General features: G+C 41.2%; 1 protein-coding gene across 2 annotated transcripts in view; it reads left to right on the plus strand.

Moving 5' to 3' along the window:
• Window positions 1-22,475, plus strand: part of CEP85L (centrosomal protein 85 like) — a 131,404-nt gene that overhangs the window by 28,840 nt on the left and 80,089 nt on the right. Inside the window, exons 1-2 of one of the 2 annotated variants that reach the window (XM_054280217.1) lie at window positions 1,930-1,978; window positions 17,687-17,848. In XM_054280217.1, coding sequence (XP_054136192.1) covers window positions 1,930-1,978; window positions 17,687-17,848 — 211 coding nt within the window. Of the gene's footprint in view, window positions 1-1,929; window positions 1,979-17,686; window positions 17,849-22,475 lie in introns of those variants that run through there. The other variant, XM_054280218.1, reaches the window with a different exon arrangement.

A 22,475-nucleotide genomic window follows, 5' to 3' on the forward strand; every position in this document is an offset into this window, starting at 1 on the left:
TTAAAGAGGCCTTGAACTAAGCTGTTTATGTGTTTCTTTGTCTTCAAAGTTTTGCAATATACTTTAGCTTTTATTATTTCTTCTAATATTCATGTTTACCTACCATGCATCTCTCTCTCACAAATATTCTTCAATATTGACGTTTGCTTCAGTGTTGAAGGCTGGACACTTTCACTGAGGTGGTGGCAATGAAAATTTAGTTCCTGCTTTGGTGTTCTGTTGTAAACCAGTATTTGTGGCTTCTTGAAAATGCTTCTGACCTTTTACCATTCAAGGACTTCTAGCAACAGTCTGAAGGCTTTGACAGGATCTCCTGCAGTTTCACTATCTGGGGTTTTTATCCAGTGTTTGGTAACATTTAAAGTCTGTGTTTCTACAACTCTACCTACAGAACACCCACTGACACTCTGAAGTTAAAACAAGCTGGTGAGGAATGCACATCATGTCAGGCCTTTGGTGAGCGTGCAAGGGCTTTATACAGCTAAGAAAGGATGAAATAACAACATGCAGCATTTCTACATGCTCATGCCAGTACTTCTGAGGCCTGTTGTATTGAGTACGTTATGAATACCAAGCTAGGCATAAATAAAACATGTCCTGTGCTGAAATAAAACATACAACTTTCCGAAGAGATGAAAGCTGTTCTGTGATCATCAGCTACTAATTAAAAATGCATTGGGTCAGCAGGAAATGTTTGAATACAGTTTTATTTATTGATTGTGAATGTCTCCACACAAACACAGAACTGATCCTGTTTTACCTCACCTCCCTACACTATCATGTCCATCATAATCTACAGTGCTGCCTGGAGCATCCCTTTTATTCTTTTGGTGGGTGTGCATTTTGTAATCTTGGTATGGCTATGCTGAAAAGTTAAAAGCTGCCCAAGTGCCTTCTCCTTCTCTGTTTTTGTCTGATAATGTGGATTGCTGATTGGGTCAGGGTCTTGTTCAGAAAGTAGTTTACACGGGGCCCACTGGGCTGCAGTTGCAAGCAGCAGTAACAGAAAGGCTGCTATTGCAGAATTGTCTTTTGAAGTATTTGGAGCAGACTCAAAGCAGCGTGGAGAGGGGATGCGCCTCTTACTGGGTTTTAGTTATTGCTGACACGAGCATTTTGTTCCCAGTCCTGTGGCTTAAACTTTTTGATGTTACTGTGGATCTTTTGGTGGAACTGATCGTTCAAACGGATGTCACGATTCTTTATTTCCACATCTTTTTCTTGCTAAAACAAACATAAGTAGGGGAAAATAGTGATTTGATTATGAACTCTACTTACTTAGGTCTGTGCATACCGACCTTGGGTATTTCCAATGCCGCAACTCAGGAGTCAGGCATTTCACTTTCCTTTTCCGATTGCCTTTACACCACGCTAAGTGCTGTCAGTTCAGTGCCTTCCCCGGGGACGGGCACACGCCGCTGCCCCTTCCCCGAGCCCGGGGTGAGCGGGCGGCGCATACACGCCCAAAGGCGAGCCCAAAGCCAGCTCCGCGGCCCGGCGGGGCCTGAGCGGGCCGGGCTGGGCTGGCCCGGGCGGACTCGCCCCCCGCCGCAGCCCCTCGCTGCGGCTCGCCCCGTGGGCCGGGTTATGTAAGCGCTTCGTCCCCGAGCAGCAGCCGCCGCATCTGCGGCGCTCCCGCCCCTGTCCCCGCCCCGCTGCCGGCGCCGGAGAGGCAGGAGGCGGCGGCAGCGCAATAGAGCAAGTTTTGTCTCGGCGAGGGGGCGGCCGGGTCCCACCGCGCTCTGCAGCGCCGGCAGCATGGCCGCGGCGCCCCTGGGGCGGGCAGCCCCCGCCGCGGCGGCAGCGCCCCGCTGAGCTCCCCGGGCAGCGGCAGCGGGAGCGGCCGCCTCCGCCGCCCATCCGGGCCGCCAGCCCGCCCGCCCGCCCGCCGGAGAGCGGCGGTCCCCCGGCCCGGCCCGGCGCGGCACCATGTGGGGCGGGCTACACCCCCAGCCCGGCTTGCGCGGCTACAAGGCGGGTAAGGAGCGCTAAGGAAGGAAGGGGCTAGGGCGGGGGGGAAGCACAGGGGCCCGCGCCGCTTCCCGTCCCCTCCCCCGGCCCGGCCCGGCTCCCTCCCGGGTCCCCGCGGGAGCGCCGGAGGAAGCGGCTCCGTCCCCGCCGTGCGCGGGAGGCGGCGCGGCCCCGGCCCCTGCCCCTGCCCCGCGGCTGGAGCGGGACGTGGCGCCCCGAGGGGGCGCGGGGGCCGGCCCGGGGCCGCTGGCGCCGAATCGGCCCCAGCCGGGGGCTCAGCGCTTCCTTAGCTTCCAGCTTCGAGCTGGACCTCGAAGCGGATGACAAAAGCTGAGCTTAACCTACATAATCCGTTTGCATGTTTTGAGCTTTCTCTTCCATCCCCGATTTATGTTGGCATACCCTTAAGCAGGGTCTGGAAGCGTGCTTCTCTTGTAAATTTCGTTGTAAATTTAGACCGGAACAAATGGGTCGAGTCCTGGGGTTTTTTTGGTGTTTTTTCTTTTTTTCTTTCCCTTTTTTTCTCCACCACTTCTCTGTCTCTGGAATAATTAGAGCCTAGCTCCTGCAGGCTGGCAAGGATGCGTTGAAATGTTAATGCATGGAGTTAGGTTGTTCCAGGGGAAACACCTCTGTGCAAGCGATGGGCTGACTTCCCCTGTCACGGCTGTCAAACTGGCAGAGCAAAACCGCTGAATTGGCTGCAGAGCCGTGTGAACATTGCTTTTGGGCAGGTAAGGCGAGGCACCGGCTCTTTAGGATGCCTTTTTTAGGATTTGAAAATACTACCGACTGTATCACCTGTCTTGCTTTGGCAGGGCTTCTGCAAATATTTTGTCATGTTTTGATTTATTGAAGCAATTGATCACAAGTGGAGGTCTGTGGTTTGGCTCTGCCATTGCAAGTGCAAAGTGATGCTGTTGGAGTAATTTCTCTCCTATAGAAATTTGGATTTATGTTTTGATTTTGGGTTCACAAAAGATGACTGTATAATGTGTGTATACAGTTAGCTGACATATTTAAATGGTGAGATTGTTTTGCTTGCAACTGACAGGGTTTTTCTTGCAAATACAAGAGCTGCTAAGACATTCTGAGCAGCTGCCTGAATCTCTACAAGTAGGCTAATGTTCATCCCTATAAGGTGAAAGAAGACATTGTTCTTTTTTTTCTGTACTGTGATTAAGTTATGAATTTCTATGTAAAATACATTTGCCTTGTTGAAGCATTTTTAAAAACTATTTAGTGCTTCCTGCAGAAGAATGGAGTTACATCATCTTTGTACTACAGCTTGCAAAAATAGTGGGTATTCTGAACAAAAGGTGTGGAGATCTCAGTTAATTTAGGATGTTTCAATTCTTGATTATTTGTCTTAGGGACAGGAATATTAAAAGGTTATATCATCACCGTGTACTCTTGACACTAACTTCAGACCATTGCAAAGGCTGTTAGTGTTCATTTTTCACTTGTTTCAGAAAACTTTAGATTGTGACGTTTGATACATTGTTTTCCCTTTTGTTTGGGGTGACCTAAAGTGTTTTAGTATTGTGCTGTATTTGTCAGCAATTGCAGTGAATTACTGGATTCATGTTTTGCTTTGGTTGTTTGTCAGAATTGCCTGTAAGACTGGAGAACAAATTTTGTGTATTGCCTCTAGTTCCTCCCCCATCCCTTCTTTTCTTTTGAACTTGTATTAACCCTGAGTGTTTAAATGTATGTGTCTCTGTAAGCAGTAGAGGTGTAAGGTTGCAAAACTGGTAGAAAAAAGATCTAATTTGAGATAGGATAAACTAACAGAAAGTGGTGGTTAATTAGAAGGCAGGTAGATGGAGGTTTAACCTTGAGAGATGATGTCTGCATTATAATTTCCAACTGAGGAGTGCCCTCCTTCTTCTCTGCTACTGGGAAACAGTTGAGAAGCTGTTTTGTGTGGTTTGTAATCTGTCTGAAGATGTGGAAGTTAATTAGCTCTGTGCAGGTGTTGTTATTGAAGGAATGACAGCTTCTAAGGCTCTATGCTCTTGTTACTACCATGCTAGGTGTTTTTATTTTTTTTCTAAGGAAGCTGTTCATGGGAAAAGTATTTCATAGCAGAACAGTCGTGTCCTACTAGGAAGCAGGAGTTTGGGCCCTTATTTCTTAAGCTGAAGGATCCTTTCTTCTGCCAAGATATGTTTAATACTTCAGTGGCAGCTACTTGATGTAGATTGCAATTGGTGTGGGAGTATAACAGTTAATGACTTGATAATTATTGGTAAACATATTTTTATACTGAAAAGTCTTCTATTTTGCTAGTTGTGCTTTTGTTATCTATGGATATGGGTATATAAAGCCTTTTGAAAATCACTGACAATCATACAGTTGGAAATCATATAATTCTCTTACAAAGCTAGGTGCTTACTGAGTTATTCTGTTTACACAGGGGAATTACCAGTTTTTTAGTAATAGATGCAAATTAATTCTGGTTATCTTAAAATGTAACAGGCAAGGACACTTTTGGAGCGTATTTAATTTGTGACCTTCAGTTTTACTCTTTCTTCTCACTTCCACATGGTACTTGCTTTTTGGTTCAATGGGAGTGCCTTCTCTGAAAAAAAAAATTGCTGTCTTGTTTATATCCCACTGAGATTTTTTTTAGATAGGTGCTTCTTGTATAATCAGTGAATTTAATGACACAGTTTGCTGCTCATGCAAAATAACCTCAGCTTCTTACAGTCTCAGTGCCTGTCCTGAAAAATTAAATTGTTGAAAAATTAAATTTGAAATGTGTATGATTGACTTAAGTCTTTCAGTCTTCTTGAACATGTGACTGTTTATGAAACCCTTGCAGCATAGCTTGTACCTTTACAGCACGTGAGTAACTGCTGTCTTTACAGGAATTTAACTGCAGTGAAGGGCATACAGCATTTTAATCCCTTTGCTTAGTTATCTAGACCAGCCTTTGAAATACACATTTGGTTAATAACTCTTTTAAGACTATGAAAGTGCTTGTCTAGATGTGGTTGGGCCATGTGTGTCCAACAGATGCCTGTGGAAAGTGAAAGAAGCACTCTTTGAAATGAAGTAACACATATTTATTACTTGTAGTAAACTCTGCCACCTTTAGTCAAGCTTCTTTCCACTGTCCATTATTGCCTATTGGTAATGTTTGACATCAAAAGGGTTTTATTGACCCTCCGTAAAAATAGTAGCCTGCACCCCTCTGCTCCTGAAGTGTGATTTGCCCTGTGTTCCTTGCACTTGAGCCTCACTGGCAGCATGACACACATGGGTCTGAAAAATTATTTAATGATGTCACAAGCAAAGTGGCAGCAGCAATAAGGTCCCAACACATTGTAAAACCCGTGTGGCACTGCCTTCTTGGGATACATGTGGGCTTCCAAGGCAGCTTCCTAACTCAGCCAGGGTGGGGAGGATGGGGCTGATGGCACTCGTTTTCATCCTTTGAGGTGTAAGAAGAGACAGAAGTCTGGTGACTTTGTTTTTGTAATAAGTTTTCTTGCTCTGCTATTGGAGATGGGCAGCCAGGGATGGTACAGCTTTAGAAGTATCTTGAAAAGGCAGGTTTATCTTTACAGGCAATAAATGGTGAGTTAGTCCAAGCATAGATTTCAAATCGGTTACCAGTTATAGATGCATAAATGTGTTTGTATGTGGTGCATTATAAAGATTGTTCACCCACACTTAAAAATGTAATGTTCTAGCTGCAAGACTGGCTGCCAGAATGGCCTCTGCTGTCTTTCACAGATCACTGTGGGGTCAAATGACATTCTGTGTTTGAGTGATGGTGAACAGGAGCTACTTACTTCCCTTCAAAAACAACGCCTTTATTTTTTCCTCCCTCCAGGCAACTCACTTTTATGGATATAGCATCCACTCCTTTAATGTGTGCAGAACACTTATGTCTTAACTGCTTGGCAAGAGAATAATGATGGAAGTAAAGGCATATTATAGTGTTGGGTTTGGAGGTTAGGAGTTATTCTGATCTCCTGTATGTTACACTTTGACTGAATATAGACTTGTGGTTGCAATAATTCTTTGCTTTTAAAATTTTAATTAAAGGAAGTAGTTATTACTTTAGTAATTTTGAAAAGAATGCATTTGTTTTAAGGAGTTTTGCAGAACAAATATGTAGTAAAAAGCAGCCTGAGCCATTCTGTCTGCCCTGGTGGGAGGTGGGGAAGGAAGTGCTGGTAGGAAAACAGCACCTGTAGATTCTCCAAATAATGTATAGAACTTATGTCAATCAAATATTGATTCTTACAGCGCAAAATTATTTATGCTAAGATTTTAGCCAGGCACTTAATACCTGTTAAAGAACCCATGTATTTCAAAATATGAGGCATAGTGGTAAGAATAGCTGAAAGCCTCCTAAATTGCATGACTTGAGGTTGTAGCCAGAGGTGATCATCTACCATTGTTAAAAGTAAAGTTTGTTTGTTGTAGACAAGTTAGTTAAGGAGAAGAGAGATTGTACTATTCTTGTTCGGTATCAACTTCTGTGTGTTCTGTACTCTTTGGATGCTTTTTTTTAACATACAACTTGCCTGTTGTTTAATAGTTAAAGAGTTAAACTGTCATTTCCTGTGCTGGTGGTTATTTGGCTGAAAAAGTGCTGACTTGCTTGTAGTCATCAGTAATCTCTTGGGTGGCCAAATGTGTCTTAGAATTGTACACTGACAATGAAACAGTCTCATTGTGGTTGTGATTAGCCCAAAAACACATTCAGGCGTATTCACTGCGATTCAAAAAGTGGCTTTTGTACTGGCTTTTGCCATGGGTTAGCCCTGGCTCACTACACCAATGCTGGCTGCTGCCAATCCTCAATGAGACAGGAGAGAAAATAGGATGGAAAAGCTCATGTTGAGATGAAGAGATTGCTTGCCAGCTGCTGTCACAGGCAGAACAGACTTGGCCGTGGTGTCAGTCCAGTCCATGTCGACTTCTCTTCACACTCCTTCCTTGTGCTGTTGCCCTGCTCCATCCTGGTCTCTAGTGCCTTACAGGGGGCATCTGACCAGAGCTCCTGCTCCTCCTACTGTGCTCCTGCTCTTGCCTCTGGATTTGAAGGGCTGTTTCTCACACTCTTGTTCTCCCTCTCTCATTGCTCATGGGGGGTGTTTTGCTCTTTCTGAACAAATGCTTTCCCTGAGGCACTGCCATCATGGCAGCAGGCTCAGCTGAACCCTGCTGTGGCTGCCTTGGAGCTGTCTGGAACCGGCTGTGTCCATGGCCTGGCAGCCCCAGACGCTCCTCACACAGGCCTCCCTGCAGCCCTCACCAGCAGCTGGGCAGCTGCACTCCATAAAACTTCTTCAGGAGGAAGCCATTATATTTTGATATTTCTTTTCTGGAATAATCTAAATATAGTGTCCTGAAATTTATTGCTGCCAGCACTGTGGGAAGGTGTAGTGAAGTATAATAAGTTCTGGCTCCTACCTTAGGCTCCTACATGAAGTTTTTTGCTGTCTTGGGCAAGTTGGGGAGGCACTATATGTGGCCTGTGGGACATTGCAGATCAGCTGCAGAGGCCTAGAGAAGAGGAGGAAAAATTGCAGCAGGGAATAACTCATGTTAAATATGCTCACAAGTGTGTTAGTCCTGACACATCATGCCTCATGTTCCCAGAAAGTGCTGAGCCCTGTGGAATTGCCCCTGAGGATGCTGGCTTTCCCTGGGCACTGTGCTCCACAGCATCTGGCTCGGTTGCCTGAGTGCGAACATCCTATTGATTGCACAGCCACGCTCAAGTGACCTATTTCTCTGCAGCCAGCCGTGCTGTAAATGACACTGCATCTTTCTGTTCCCCATTCCCCAGGGATCTCTGCTGTTTTTTGAGATTCAAAAGGCCCATCTGTAAAAGGAATCAGTAACACAAAGAAAAGAGGCTGAGTTTTGAGAATTTTTTATTCTTTTTCCTTAGAAGTGTAATAGTCTCTGAAATATGGGAAAATATGGCAGGTAACCTCCTCTTTTTGCCTGAAGGGGTGTATGCAGGTGAATTGCAGGGCATGATTTCATTTTGCAGCTAAAATAATCTAGTGAGTAGTTGCTCCCAGCTTCCTGTGTACCTCCACTCGTATGCCTCCCGTGTACCCACTCTAGGACTTGTTCAGCCTTACAGCAAACTAACTGGGGAAGCTGGACCAGGAAAATACTGAAGTTAAATACTGAATGAGGGATTTACAGTTGCCTGGTGTCAGGCACCTGACAGAAATCTCTCTGTTTCACTGCAGGAAACCTCTATGCTGTTGTCTGGCAGGTGTGGGATATTTAGAGTCAAATAGACTAGCTCTTCAATCAGCTGGTGGACAGTGGAAAAATCTCCCAGCAAGCACAGTCTTGGTTTGCTGCTGCAGATGACATCAGGAAGTATATAGTTAATCCCCAGACTTACCAGGAAGGTCAAGGAAGGTTAAGTGAGGATCAGGAAAAAGTGACATTAATTCCATTGGACAGTGTAACTTCCACCAATTAGTGGACTCACAGGTTTAAGCAAGTCCAGAATAATGGATAATGACTGAAGAGGTGGTAGGAGACTCTCTCAGTCTTGCTGAGGAAGGGTAGTGCAAGGTGTGTCAAGTAAAGGTCTTAACTGCCTCTTCATTTCTTAAAATACCTGAAGTACACCTAGCAAGTGCAATTAAAAAAGAAAAAGATGCTTTCAACCTTCTGATACACTAGAGACCAGTGGTGTGGTATTCAGACGAGAAACATTCTTGAATGATCCTGGAGTCAGAACTGAGATTCCTTATAAGGTATCCTTATGTTTTTAATGTTTGTTTTACTCCTTTCGTAGCATAGTTTCCAGATGGTGTGGAGAGCTGCAACTTTTTTAAATGTTTCAAAACAAATTACCCTTTTTTTTTTCAAGCCTGTCTTTCTTGTAAGATGATGTCTTCCCTCCCAAATGCCTACCTTCAGCATTTAGACCTTTTGGCAATTTTCAGTGCCTCTGGAGGCATTCTTATAGTTGAGAATTAGTGCTTTGTATAAAAGTTCAGTGGCTAACGCTGATCAAAGACCTGGTGGTTCTGTGGGTAATCAGAGAACAAAGTACGAAGTATACTGACCTAACTAAAAGCACAAAAAGACATTGGAAATACTCATTATACCAATATATTTCCAATATATTATATTGGGAATATCATTGCTCAAAACTTTATTATTTTTGCTACTTAGCAAAACCAAAGCTAATAGTTGCAGTCTTAAATCCTTTCTGTTCTCTTCATCATCTGAAATTACCAAACTGATTAAGCAGAGCCTTTTGTGTGGTTGGTAGAATTATTGTAATGTAAAGCTTTACATTGAAAGTGACTGTAGTTGTGAAGATAAACACAAGAAGTGCTGGTTTTGCCTGAAAGTATCCTGTATAGAGATGATGGCGTGTTGTGTGAAAAATTATTTTTTTTCTAACTACTTCTTCTCAGTTTAAGGGTATTGTCCTTCTTTACATTGAATAGGAGTGATAGGAAGCTGTAAAGCTAATTGTGAGGAAAAGTTGTGCTCTGTGACATGAGTACTGGAAGTTTGTAAGGAAAATCTCCTCATGTCTTACATGAAGAGAGAATTTCATCCTTTCCACTGAAATGTAACAATGTCGGAACTCCCTTACATAGTTCTGTTATTCTGTACATGGTTCCATTAGCATGCACTAAACTTATAGCCTGGAGGTTCAGTTTTCTGATACTTCCACATTAAAGTAGGTCCTGTTGTGTTTATAATGCACATTAGACCTCTTTAACAGTGCTAAGATTTTGTCCTTAATTTTTCATACTTGAGCAAAATATTTCAGTGAAATTTTATTTTGGGGGAGTCTGTCTTCTCCATTTATTTTAGTGTCAAGGACATCTTTAGAACTGATATTTGACTACAAAGAGGAGAGAAATGATGCACTTTTCTAAAGTAAGACTGTTAGACTCTTATTTGTTCCACTTTGCAAAGTGTGGGAGCTACTTAAAACCATTTAGTATTTTTTGACTCATTTTAGGATTACTTCACTTTTCCCCACGCACAGAGGAGATTGAATTAAGCCTTTAAACAGAGAGAGAGAGAGAGAGGACAAAGGTAATTCTGTAAGAAAAATGTTAGCATGACAAGCAGCTTGGAGGGCAACTTACCTGGTTTTGAATACTAATAAAGCTAAGCTGTAAGAAAGGGTGAAACAGATGATAGCCTATGATCATTACATTTATTTTTTGATAGGAGGATTCACCCGATCAACTACAAATGCCCAGGTTTTTTGATAGACCCTAGGAACTGACTGCATGTCCTGAGAGCTTGCTGTTTAAAGTTTATATTAACTTCAAGTATAACTTAATGTGTTTATTTTCCTAGGTGTTCCCCTCTGCATAGTGCAGTTGATAAACTTTCCAAGTTTAAAAGGTAGCCTTCTCCTCTGTAGTTGTTATATGGAAGTGGATGGAAACTAGGAATACCATTTTGTGTTTCCATGGGGTGAATAGTGCATTGAGTCCAAAAACAAAGAGGCAAGCCAGCATAGCAGGCATGAGGTAATAGTTGTAGTCTGTGTGCCAAACATGAAATAAGAAACATCTGCAGTTTGTGTTTTGAAGTTCTCTTTTATGCAAATGTTCTATCTGGAGGCAGAAAACTCACAGGAGTGCCATCAACAATTGCATTGAGCTTTTGGTCTTGCTCCTGTCAGTGATGAAATGAGAGCAAACCTCTTTCTTTCCTCTCAAGGCTGAAATTTAATCATTGGTTTGATGCTAAATAACTACAGCTAAGTGCTGTCTGTGTATGAAATATAAAGTGTGTTATGAATTTGTGTTTGGGTTACATACTTTCTAGAGTAGAAGTCAGGGAAGGCAAAGCTCCATATTACATACCTGTGTCAGTTTAAGGATTTTGCCATCTTTGTAGTTAAGAGTTGAACACAACTCTCTGCTAGCTGAATAGATTTGTCCCCCTCAGTGAAGGCAGCCGGAGATTTATGCATACCTAGCTCCAGTTTAGAATCTGCCTCTATGCGCAGTTTGGCAGTAGGATAAGCCTGGTTGCTGCTGGCCATCAGACCTGTATGCTCCCGCTCCCTCCCTGGCACTGCTTCTTGTCTGGCCCCTGGCTGAGCAAGCTTATAGAGTCAAATTAGCAGATAACCTTTTCTGTGAGCCAGGACAGTTTGTTCCTGACCCGCTTGCTGTTGGCTCTGGGGTGGCAGGGCTTATGCTGGGGAGGCAGGAGGAGTGTGTGTCTGGGCAGGGTGAGCGGCCTTTGCTGACCACCAGGTCCAATTAGCTCTGATGTCAAACAGCCTTCCCAGCTCAGACCCATTTTAGCCAGCAGCATAAGCTGGCCAGCTGGACTCTGATGGAAAGACAGACCTGTTCTCCTCTTACTTTCTTAGACTCTGGTGGGGGTATAGAGAGCGAGCTACCTGATGCTCATCCATCCAATTGGCTTATTATTTTTAGCTACCATTGTTCCTTTAAATTGCATACTTTCCTGCATGGGATACCTTGTAACTTGCTGTTGTACAATCCTGTGCACATTTGTAAAGTCATAAAAATCAGACCTTGTGAAGGTTCACTTTGAAATACTGCTTTGCATGGAAGACAAATGTTTTATAGTTGTAATTATCTGTGATGAGAGATTGTACATTTAGCCACTTCTGTGAGGGGAAAAAAACTATTTAACTATTTAATTTCAAAACTATTTAACCTTTATTAAGGAATTTAAGAGGCAAAAGAAGCTGTAGGTTTGGTAACAATCTACTTTAAAGTTAGTTCACAGGAAACTGAAGCACAAGTTTATGTTCCTTAAAATATGACCATAGCCCTTTTTTGTAAAGGCAGTTTTGATACTGCCAGTCAGGTGTATGTGTACTGTGAGGATTGTATTTTGAGTATTTTCTTCTTAAGGTTTCTTTCTTCTACTTTAATTTTTTTCTTCTACCATTTTATGTTTCTCTCTCTCTAGTACGTGAATTCTTTTGCACATTAGTAATACAGAGGACAGGCATAAGCCTTTGTATACCAGGCAGTGTTATCAGCCTTTGTAAGTTGATAAAAAGGTCTCTCTCAGTATTCTTCAGTTTAAACGCTCACATTCCTATTTTTCTTCCCTTGTTTCCCTCTATATCTGTACATTTTTATCTTTTTTCTTGCTTCGAATTGCTCTAATCTGTTTGTAACTGAAAAGCTATGAGAACTTAGTTAAATAGCTTGCAGGCTCTGTCAAGAAAGCACACTAATAAAGGATATGAGTCCTTAGGATGAATCATACTTCAGCTATCTGACACTGTAAAGTACTTTTGAGAAACTGAAATGAAAAAATGAAATAGTTCAGGCTGTCATTTCATCCCACCTTACCCTGCTTCTTATTGCACTTTGATTAAACTGCATCATCCACCTACTCTCAGCTGCATTCATGTGAGAGGAAGGACTGGGACCTTCTGGTATCTTAGTTCATGGCCAGCTGGTAGAGCTGTGAGTTTCCACCACCTCCAGAGCGTTTGTAAAAAAGGGATCTTGAAACTGAAATCTGGCCACCTTCCCTGGAAGCGTTAGAAACCTCTATTCCCAATGTTCTACTCACCCTGTTAGAGAAAAGCCTGCACTGTAGACCTGGAAGTTGTTTTGGATATTTGTATTAAAACAATTTGTGCAATTTGTTTTACAAAAGGACAAAAGACACATAGGAAGTATGTGTCTAGGAGGTTAGGGTTTGGATGCCATTTTTTAAACACTATTTTTGAAAGAATTTATGAAGTAGTTACTTATCAAAGTAAGGTTTTTTTTTGCCTGTGTCTGGAAGGGGCACTATCATGCCAGGATCTTTTTACTGTGTCAGAATATCAGATTGAATTACTGCGCCTTATCATTTGCTTCACTTTAGACTGAAGGAGGCTGCTGTTGCACCATTCTATTGCTAACTCTCGGCTTTTTTAAAAGCCCTGTATAAATGTGTGAAGTGTGACATCTGCTCTTGTGTCCACTTTTGGAAAGGCTTTTTAGCATTTTGGGTTCCCCTGCCTCCATCGCGTTTTCTCATTGTGTTGTCTTTCCAGCAGTTAAAAAAAGGAATACTGTCCATGAAGGCTTGTTGTGCATGAAGCACACCCCAGAGTGAGATTTTCTTTAATCTTGTGGCAGTAATGATCTTGCTGGTATGATGAGTGAACAAACATTTTCCAACCAAAGTAAGTTTTTTCTTACAATACAGCAGCCATATAATTGATAGACCATTTGTAGGTTTGTTTGTAGACTTCTCCTAGATGTGTGATTATGCAGCCCTGTGGTACAAGAGAGAAAGTGAAAGTGAGGCTATTACACCTTAAAGAACTTATTGAGAAGGGAATGTGTAGCAGATGCAACCAGAATAAGTTCAGCAATGTCAGGGGATTATATGAGTGGATGTGGGAGAGCTGGGTTGAAGGTGGGGTGATTTCTTTCAAAATACTGTCATGTGATCTTTGTGCATAATTAGCAGTGTTTAGGGTAAAGGTACAGATGGTGAGGGTAAACTAATTAACTGCGGCAGTGTCTTTGGGCTGAATGCTGACTCTCTTTCCTTGCAAGGGCTTCAGGCAGACTTCAGTGCCATCCTGGCGTGAAATATGATTGTACAGCATGGTCACATCCATGATGACCAGAATGAGCTTCGTGTAGTTAGTTTTGATAGTACTGTAGAGAGATCTTCTTCAGAATCCTTTGACTGTATAAATTTGCACTGGCTGTCATGGGTGTTTCACTTCTGGTCACAATCCATGTCAGTCATAGTGTGGAATAGAAAAATTGGTATTCTTAGTTCAGGATGTATCTGCTGTGAAACCCAGTGAAGTCTTTTGCTGTTGCTTTCCATTCAGTGTCTAGGTAAAGTAACAGTATCACAGCTGTCACTTAAAATAACAATCTTTACATTCAGGCATGTTAGAGGTATTTTAGGAACCAAATGTAAAGACGGTAATGTTATTTTGTGTATGTACTTCACAGGGGATCTGTGCATGCCACTGAAATTAGGCATGGTAATGATCCAGAATTAACTGTGAGTCTTTCTCACAGCAATAGATGACAGCATTCTGTAACACAGAAAAAGATACATGTTTTTGTGAAGTGAAATTTCAACAACTGTCCCTTTTAATAAATAATCTACTTCCTGCCCTTTATATACTTAGTTGTAAAGGGATCTGTTTTAAATGCCTAGGCTGGAAACAGAGGACTATGTTGGTATGTTTCACTGACCAAATTTAAGGAGACATTCAACTTTTTGAATAAACAAGGCTTCTTTTGAGATTTTTTTGTGATCTTATGTGTATGTTGTCATGTTTGTTGATGGAAATTGCAGCCTGGTAGAATGACACTACTTTTTTTCTCTCCTAGTGAATCCTATGAAAGGTAGATTTTTCTAACCCAGTAAAGAATGATCACAGACAGATGCTAATGTGCAATTCAGCAGCACAAATATTGATTAGAAATTTTTGCTTGCTTTTCTTACTCCACTCTGTATTTTGGGCAGATGGATGCTGGCTGTTGCTTGGCAGGTTAGAGATTAGAGCAGCAGGGTGAGGCAGGTGTGACAGGTGTGCTGGCTGAGCAGTGTGGGGACTCCTGTGTATCTTCCCCTTTTACACTTGGTTCTTTCAGTGTGGGCTGTTTGCTGTATGAAAGATGGTACATTTGCAGAGAGCTGTTCAAAAGGGAGATGGGGACCATAGAATGGAGTGCATAGGAACTGGGGATTCCTCAGGTCTTGGCTCAGAAGGTCAGTTTCAAATAAAGAAAGTAATATATAATTTTTAAATAATGTCTCGGACAAAAGAGATCTATAGAGTCCTATTTTATGAGTTACTTACTGTTCAGGCTTTATATTTGTGTTTGTTTCTACGATCTTGGTGCTTGTATTTGGCTGTTTACGATATAGCTTTTCAAAGATGATTGAACTCACTTTCTCATGCAGATGCTTGCATATTTGTAATGGCCTTCTCTGAAATAGAATCTCCATTAGGTCTGCGAGGTAACACAATTGTGTGGGTGCGCCATGAAACATCAAAAACTGCAGACTCCTGCATTATTAGCTGTCCTTTTTAGAAAAAATAAAAGGAGTATGCTTAATGTCAGGGGGCAAAGAGAAAGCATTTTTTGAAGGACACACGTGGGGCTTGGTGTGTTGCCAGTCTGTCTGTGCGTAGGTGTAAAACTGAGAATAGATTACAGCAGGGTGATTTGTGGTGCCTGTTACTTTCTCTACTCACAGTACCTGCAGAGATCCCGATGGGTATCAGTGTCTGCCTCCTCTAGTATGTAAACCCTGTTTGTTAACCAAGTCTAGTTGCACTGGGTTGTAGCATCTTTTGGGGTATATTGCAACAGTTTGTTTGGAACATGAGAAGCTCTTGAGGTGTTTGGAAAACTTTCTTGGAATGAAGGGTGGTAAAATGCTGGAAGAACCAGAGAGGTTGGGAAATCTGTGTCCTTGGAGGTGTTCAAGACTCAGCTGGATGAGGCCCTGAGTAGTCTGATCTAATTATCTTGCTTTCAGCGGAAGGTCAGAGTACGTGTCTTCTGAAAGTCCTTTTTTAAGTTACTCTCATTCTGTGGTATTTTTAGCTTTTATTCCTCAAAGTTCTACCAGAGTGAAATGTAGCTCTCTCTTTTGGGCGTTGTGTATGGATGGTTGTAGTTTCACGTGCTGAGTATTTGTCTAACCAAGAGATCTGAAGAGTTTGGCACTTAATACTGTCTTAATGCTACCACTACTCCATATTAAATTATCTGGTGCATTTCTTTTGACACTTGTGTAACACCATAAAAGCTGAAATGTCACCAAAGAGTTGTATGGTGGAAAACAGCATAATGAAGGGTGAAACTATCTATATTTCTGTTCTATAAATGTATTTGAAATGTCTCCTAAATCAGAACTGTCTCTGATTTAATTAGCTTGGCATTCCATAAGTCAGTTTGACTCTTGCTTGAATAGCTAGATGCAGCTTGAGAGGGATGAAGTGGAATTCTTCTGGAAAGTAGCCCTGTTCAGAGGGAGGTGTGGTAAAATTACTGTTCCCAAAGCAGCCAGAGTATTAGTGAAAAATATGCTGGATGGGAAGAGAAGAAGAAATGTCCCAGTTTCCCACAAGCTGTATGCAAAACTGTCACACTTGAGTACATTAGATGGTGACACAAGAGAGGGTGATATGAGGGGTGACACCTGGAGTGGTACTCCAGTGGAATCTTGGCTGGGACCCCTTTACAGGGTGAGGCAGGTGAGACATGAGCACACGCATTCATGTCTGGCTCCTCTGGTCTTCCCTCACTCTTGGACCTGAAAGATATTCACTGGAATAGTTAAAGAGACTTCTGGAGAGGCAAAACTAAGCTTAAGGAGGAGAAGGAAATACATCACACAAGGTATACTGAAGTAGAATGAAGGGCAAGGAGAACTGGATGATTTTGAATTACGGGGAGCAAAGGTAGGCAAATGTGCTAAAGGGAAGAAGAGGCAGTAATCTCAACAGAGAATGAAGTTGAGGCAAACGAGATGGACAGGCATATTTAAGGCCTTCAAGAACCTACCTACAAAAAAGACTGCTTTAGATGTCATGTAACAGGTCAATAGCACGTGCCACAAGCAATTTAGTGTATAAGTATTTATCGTGTTCCTCAGTTTTCAACTGGCTTGGCAGGCAGCTGTCACCACTCCAGCCACTAGGTCTGGGGATTTGGCTGCTGTATGGGAACCATGTATGTATTCATGTATGGGGTTTGGGTTGCATATATACCCACATATTTAATTTTACATTGTTTTCTGAACTATTTAATTTACTGGAAAACAAGTACAGCTGGAAATAGCAAATGTCCTTGCAGAGGCAAATTGCTGTTATGACTTCAGATGGACACTGCTGCAAGTGTTTAAATGATCTAAAAATAACGTCATGTAGCCCAAGAGACATTATATGTGAGCTGATGCTTCTTCATGAATCATTTCCTGCTGAAAGTGTTATGCAAACCTAAGTGCTAGAGGGCGTGTATGTATGTGATTATATATAAATGAAGAGCGGCCATGCTTTTTTCCATGGTTCATTATGTGCCTGTGCTGGTTCAGAGTATGAATGTGGTGATCAGTATTCTGCCTTTAAACAATGCTCAGATTTAGGTATGGGCTATTGGAAATGGTAATGTTCTTCTGGGATTGTATTCTGAGATAAATTTTCCCTTGAGGTTGGCTGTGAGAATATGTGGCCTACTTTAAAAACTCCTTGAACAGCAGAACTAGTTGCTGCTCTGAATTGTGTTTTAAAATGTAATATTTTAACAATTATTTAAATGAAAAAAGTCACCAAAATGAAACAAACCACTAGATGGATACATGTCTCACAAAGGCTGTTTATGTGCAGCTACGTAAGGAATTACTTTAGGTATCAGCGTTGACGATTTTATTGCTGGCTTTATCACCTGTGTCATGTGGTTTATACACAGCAGAAAAGGACTGTATCTCAGTGGCCAAATCTTCAACTGGTTTCTGTCCTAAAATTAATTCATTGCTTTGTATTTGAAAGCTTGCAATGCAAAATTCTGCTGTGATTTGAGGATCAGTTCTAGGATAGGAATCGTATGATAAAGACCTCTAAGACACATACACACTCTGGCTCAAATTTTAGCTATGAAACATGGGATTCAGTTTTCATCTTTGCAGGTATTTTGTTGCTGACTTTTGTATTGTATCTCCAATGACAGACTTCTGGCTTTCTCTTTCCTAGGCTCGGATTATTCCTCAGTGGGATGGTTACCTGGTACTGAATCCCTGTGGCAGTCCTCAACAATTTCATCAAGCAGTCAAAACAATCCTGTGAGAAGACACAGCATAGCTTCTGACAGCGGGGACACTGGGATTGGTACCTCCTGTTCTGACAGTGTGGAAGGTGAGTTAACACTGCTAAGTTCTGTGTGTTTCTGAGAGAGAAACAGTCCAAAACGCTTTAAAGATGTTTTTCACAAGCTAACCGTACTTTTGCAAAGCTGTTGAGCACGTGCAGTTTTTTCCTTGCTGGAGCCAAGTAATTGTTTTGGTAAGGGTTGATTAATTTAGTTCTGGATGAGTTGTGTGCATTAACTTGCATCTCTGCCACAAAAGGGGTGTTTGTGTTACATGTTTTGATAATTGCAGTTGCAAGAAGTGCCAGATTTATACAGAGAAGTAATATCCTGTACTACAGCATTTGATAAACAAGTGGGGAAAAAGCAGAAACTTTCGAGGGAGTTGATAAAAGGACAATGCTTTCTGGTATTCGTTGTGTGTGTCACATAGTGTGTGTCAGCAAAGAAAGTTTGCTCATCTTGCCGTGAGGAAAGCCTGTTGTCTCTTCTCATCTCCACTGCTGGTGGGAAGGAATTCATGTTTTATTGCATGGAATTTGACACATAGTTAACGATCTCTGAGAAGAATCAACAGTATCTAAAGATTGTCAGAATTTTGTTTGGATTAAATCATGATTAGTCAAAGGTGATCTTATCAGGGAGGGGTACAGCCTCTACAGTGGCAGTGTTTCCATAACATTGTCACCCTCCCTGTACAACCTGTCACTGGAATTAAGCTGGAATGAGAGAGATGTAGTGAGACTTGAGGTTTTCTTCTTGCATTGACTTATTTCCCAGTAAGATTTTTGAGACAGACAATGAATGACAGCAGGATTGTGATATACTTTTCTGCAGCAGCTTTCTGTGCCTGATAAATTCTGCAAAAGGGGTAGCTGGAATGAGGAAGAACAGGAAGAATTAGTAGAAATTAAGTAAGGAATGCTGAATCGGTGTAAGACAGAAGGCTCTGTGGAGGGCTGAGCATTCCTGAGGAGAGGTCCAAATGCCTCAGTTAAGTCTGTCAGGCCTCTTTTGCACATAAGAAAATCCTTCCCACCCTCTTTCAGTTGCATCTGTCAGCTCATAACTTGCTTTCTGCTTCCTTTCATTCGTAAACAGTTGTTGGCTTTGGCAAAATAAATGTTTTGCTCAAATATTCAAGTTCTTGGGTGTAAAACTGAAATAATAAATGGGTATTAATGCAGAAGTTTTTTTGTATTTTTCCCCCAGAGATGTAGGGGGAGTGAAGTACTCTCATGGTGTGTATTTATTTATAGCTTTAATCACTCCCAGCCAAATGCTGCACAATAGTATTTTAAGATGCAGCATTTGAATTAAAACCATACCTTCCCCTCCCCCCTCTTAAGGGCTTCCCCATTTGAGGGGTGGGATGAAGGAGAGGAAATGAAACAGCAGTTCGTCATCAGATGTTCTGTTCTCCTCTGTAGGCAAGAGAATAATCTGTTCAGGGCTGGATGGGGGGAGAATAAAATAAAGAGGGGAAAGGTTGCCACAACAGATAGTTCATGAGGTTTGTCTTTGGTGATGCTTTACAGTTCTACTGCAGTTGGTCAGTTCTACTGCATCCTTTATGTTTCACATTTCCTACCACCTTATTTGAAAAACTTTTAAGTAGCAGAATAAAAAGTGTTAAAGAAAAAAGGCGGGAAATGTAATGGTGAAATGAAGATTAATGGAGGAATCATATGACAGGCCTGGAAATTGATTGTATATGTATATTTTTAGAGGAAGGGGTTGATGCCTATGATACCTAGTTGTCTGCATCTCTCAAGCTGTCCCCTGCACACATCCACAAAAAGAAAAGAGTATCATTGTCATCTGTGGGACTGTCAGGCCAGGCTGGTAATTGCAGACTTGATGCTGGCCATCTGCTGCTGATGTGGTGCTGGGCAAGAAGCTCCTGGGGCTTTGTCAGAGGGGAATTTTTTTCACAAGTTGGCAGATTATTACAGTTTTTAACAATGCTCAGATAACGAATTGTGGCCTTGCGATTTCCTTTCTGTTACACCCACTAAAAATAAGAACCTTAATTTCAGAATTAACATTAACATCTCCTTTAATTCTGAAGGTTGCACCTGAGTTTGTTTCTACAGGTATATATAGTTGCTAATAAATACACTCATGCAGGGAATGCACTGCATGAGTGCATTTAAAATATATTTGTAATGGGATTTTTTTATAGTCTCTTAAATGTTCTTTCAGATTCATCTTTTTATTCATACTTATTTCAGGAACATTCATTCTCTTTGAAAACGCAGGGTTTAAAAAAAAGATGAGTACCTCTTGTGTTTGGCTCAAACCTGTGTGATTTGGAGGGGAGATGGGTTTTGACATAGACAGGAGAAAGAAACCTTTAATGTTAAAATGTATTCAGTTGATTGTATATTATGTTGTGCAAGGGTAGGAAGATTAGGAAATGAAATAGGCAGTGGAGTTGAAATTGCATGATGTTGATGTGGGATCTGAGGACCGAAATTTATAAACCTTAAATGTGGGGATGTTGTTATTTGGGTGGATCTGACACTTTTAATTGAGTGCTCTACATTTAAAGATCAAAAGGCATTTTATATCTGTTTAAACTACAGTTATATCTGTTTAAACTAAGTTAATGTGTTTAGGGTTTTTTATTTGTTTTCTGTCAGTTTGTGTCCTTTTGCATTTCATTTTTAACAACTGTTGTGATACCTGTGTATAACCATTCTTTTAGTAGCACTTGCAGAAGAAATACGAAGTTTATATTTTAAGTGTTTTTGAGACGGTTTTTATTTGGGTTACCTAATTAGAGAATCAGGGACTTGGCAGAAATAATGGTCTCTAAATGGTCTCTAAACCCCAGCAGAGCTCTTTCTCTTGTGCACATTCCAGGTTTTGCCTTTTAGAACAGGAGGGATAAGAACTAGATATTAATGTGGTGAGATACAGGGCCCATGATTATTGCAGACCAGAACATTTTCCTTCATCAGATAAGCTTGTTGTGCTGTGGAAAGTCCCCAGATCTTTCTCCCTTATTGTTACATGCAATTCATTTAATTTAATTTAATATTTCTGGATGCAGACTAATAGTGTGAAAATTCATAAATGTTGCTTTCCTGGAAGAAAGAGATTGGATGCAGAGAATCAGAGCGACTACCTTTTTAGGAGTTGATGCTCTGCCAGTTTAACTTTAATAAACCCCCTTTTCTAATAACCTTCCAACAGCTTCTCTGGAATGCTTAGCTGATAGAATAGGAACTTGGTTTGATGTTATGAGATCCAGAGGTCTATCATTGTCTATCATTTTTAAGGGAATATATTATCTTTTTAAGGATTTAAAAAAACCCTAATTACTTCAATTGAATTGTAGCATTTCTTTATATGCCAAGGAACATGGAAAACCAGAATCAGTTACTTGGTTTTGCTCTTCCAAGCACTCTTTCTTCCAGCAGGTCCCAAGCATGGTATTCTAGTGCTTTCTTTTTTTTTTTTTTTTTTTTTTCATTAAGGAGAAAAAGGAAAGTTAATAGATATAATTATTCAATATAGTGAAGGGCAGAAGTGAATTTCAGGAAACAAAATTTAATTATGAAGTATCTTGAGGGAAGTTTTCTTCTGCTGCTAAAGATAATAGAATTGACAATGCGTAGGTGAAACCTGTAGATTGTGCTATCAGTTTGGTATCACAAAAGTGCAATAACACAAGGATCCTAGATCTTGATTGCTGGCAATGCTCACTGTCTACTGTGTTCTGTTTTGGAAGATGATGGATTTTCAGAGAAGTTCCTGATTTTAATTGAATTGAGGTTAATCTCTATGCCCTTGGATCCTGGCAAATACTGGCATATGTTTGGTGAAGTAGCTTGATTATTTGGAGGGTAGAAAATAATCATGTTTGAGGCATTTTTCCTTGTTTCCTTCCTTTCTGCTTGCCAAGTCTCACATTATAAAGTGGTGTCCAGCCCTCTGTGAGTCAGAGTTATTGTGTTACTTGGATATTATCTACCCTGACAATCAGACATGTGCACTGCACTTAAGCCTGTATTAGTCTCTAGTCCTTCTAAGTGGTATTGCCATGGCTTTCTAGAATAAAGTGTCTGTATGGCTGATGGGAGTATAAAGATTCATGCTCAGAGTTTGGCTGGTTTTTTTTGGGGGGGTTTTAGGATTAAAAAAAAATTAAAAGGTTATTTCAGATTCTGGTAGCCTATTCCCAGGATTTAACGAATAGGAAAAAATTATGCTAATAATTTTCCACTAAAATAAGATGGAGAAACTGCTTTAAGTAACAGTGACATGTGAACTTGTGTACTCTAAATTTGAAACTGGCGTGAATTAAACTAAAGGCACTTTCTAGTTTCATACATGGATCTTCTGCAGAGAGAAATAACTGCTGTTTTAACCTCATACTTTGCCTTCTTTTGTGACAGTTTCTCTATAGGAACAAGCTCTCACAGTATGCTCAGTTTTCCTCGCATAAAAAATACCAGCAGGACTTTTTTCTGGCTAGTGGGAGTGTTCTGCACAATGAACTTGGAGCATTTAGCCTTCAGCTAACATCAGTAGTTGTTTCTCAGAAAAATTATTTCTGCTGTTCTTATTGGAAATAACTCGATGAGAATAAGGTCTGCTTACTTAGAATTTAGTGGCATTCTCTTGGTTTCCATGCAAAAAGTTATTTCTGTCATATGATGTATT

The sequence above is a fragment of the Melozone crissalis genome, unplaced genomic scaffold (genome assembly GCF_028551555.1).
Source record: "Melozone crissalis strain CALT ecotype California unplaced genomic scaffold, PUWL_Pcris_2 ptg000027l_1, whole genome shotgun sequence".
In the NCBI taxonomy this organism is placed as follows: Eukaryota; Metazoa; Chordata; class Aves; order Passeriformes; family Passerellidae; genus Melozone; species Melozone crissalis.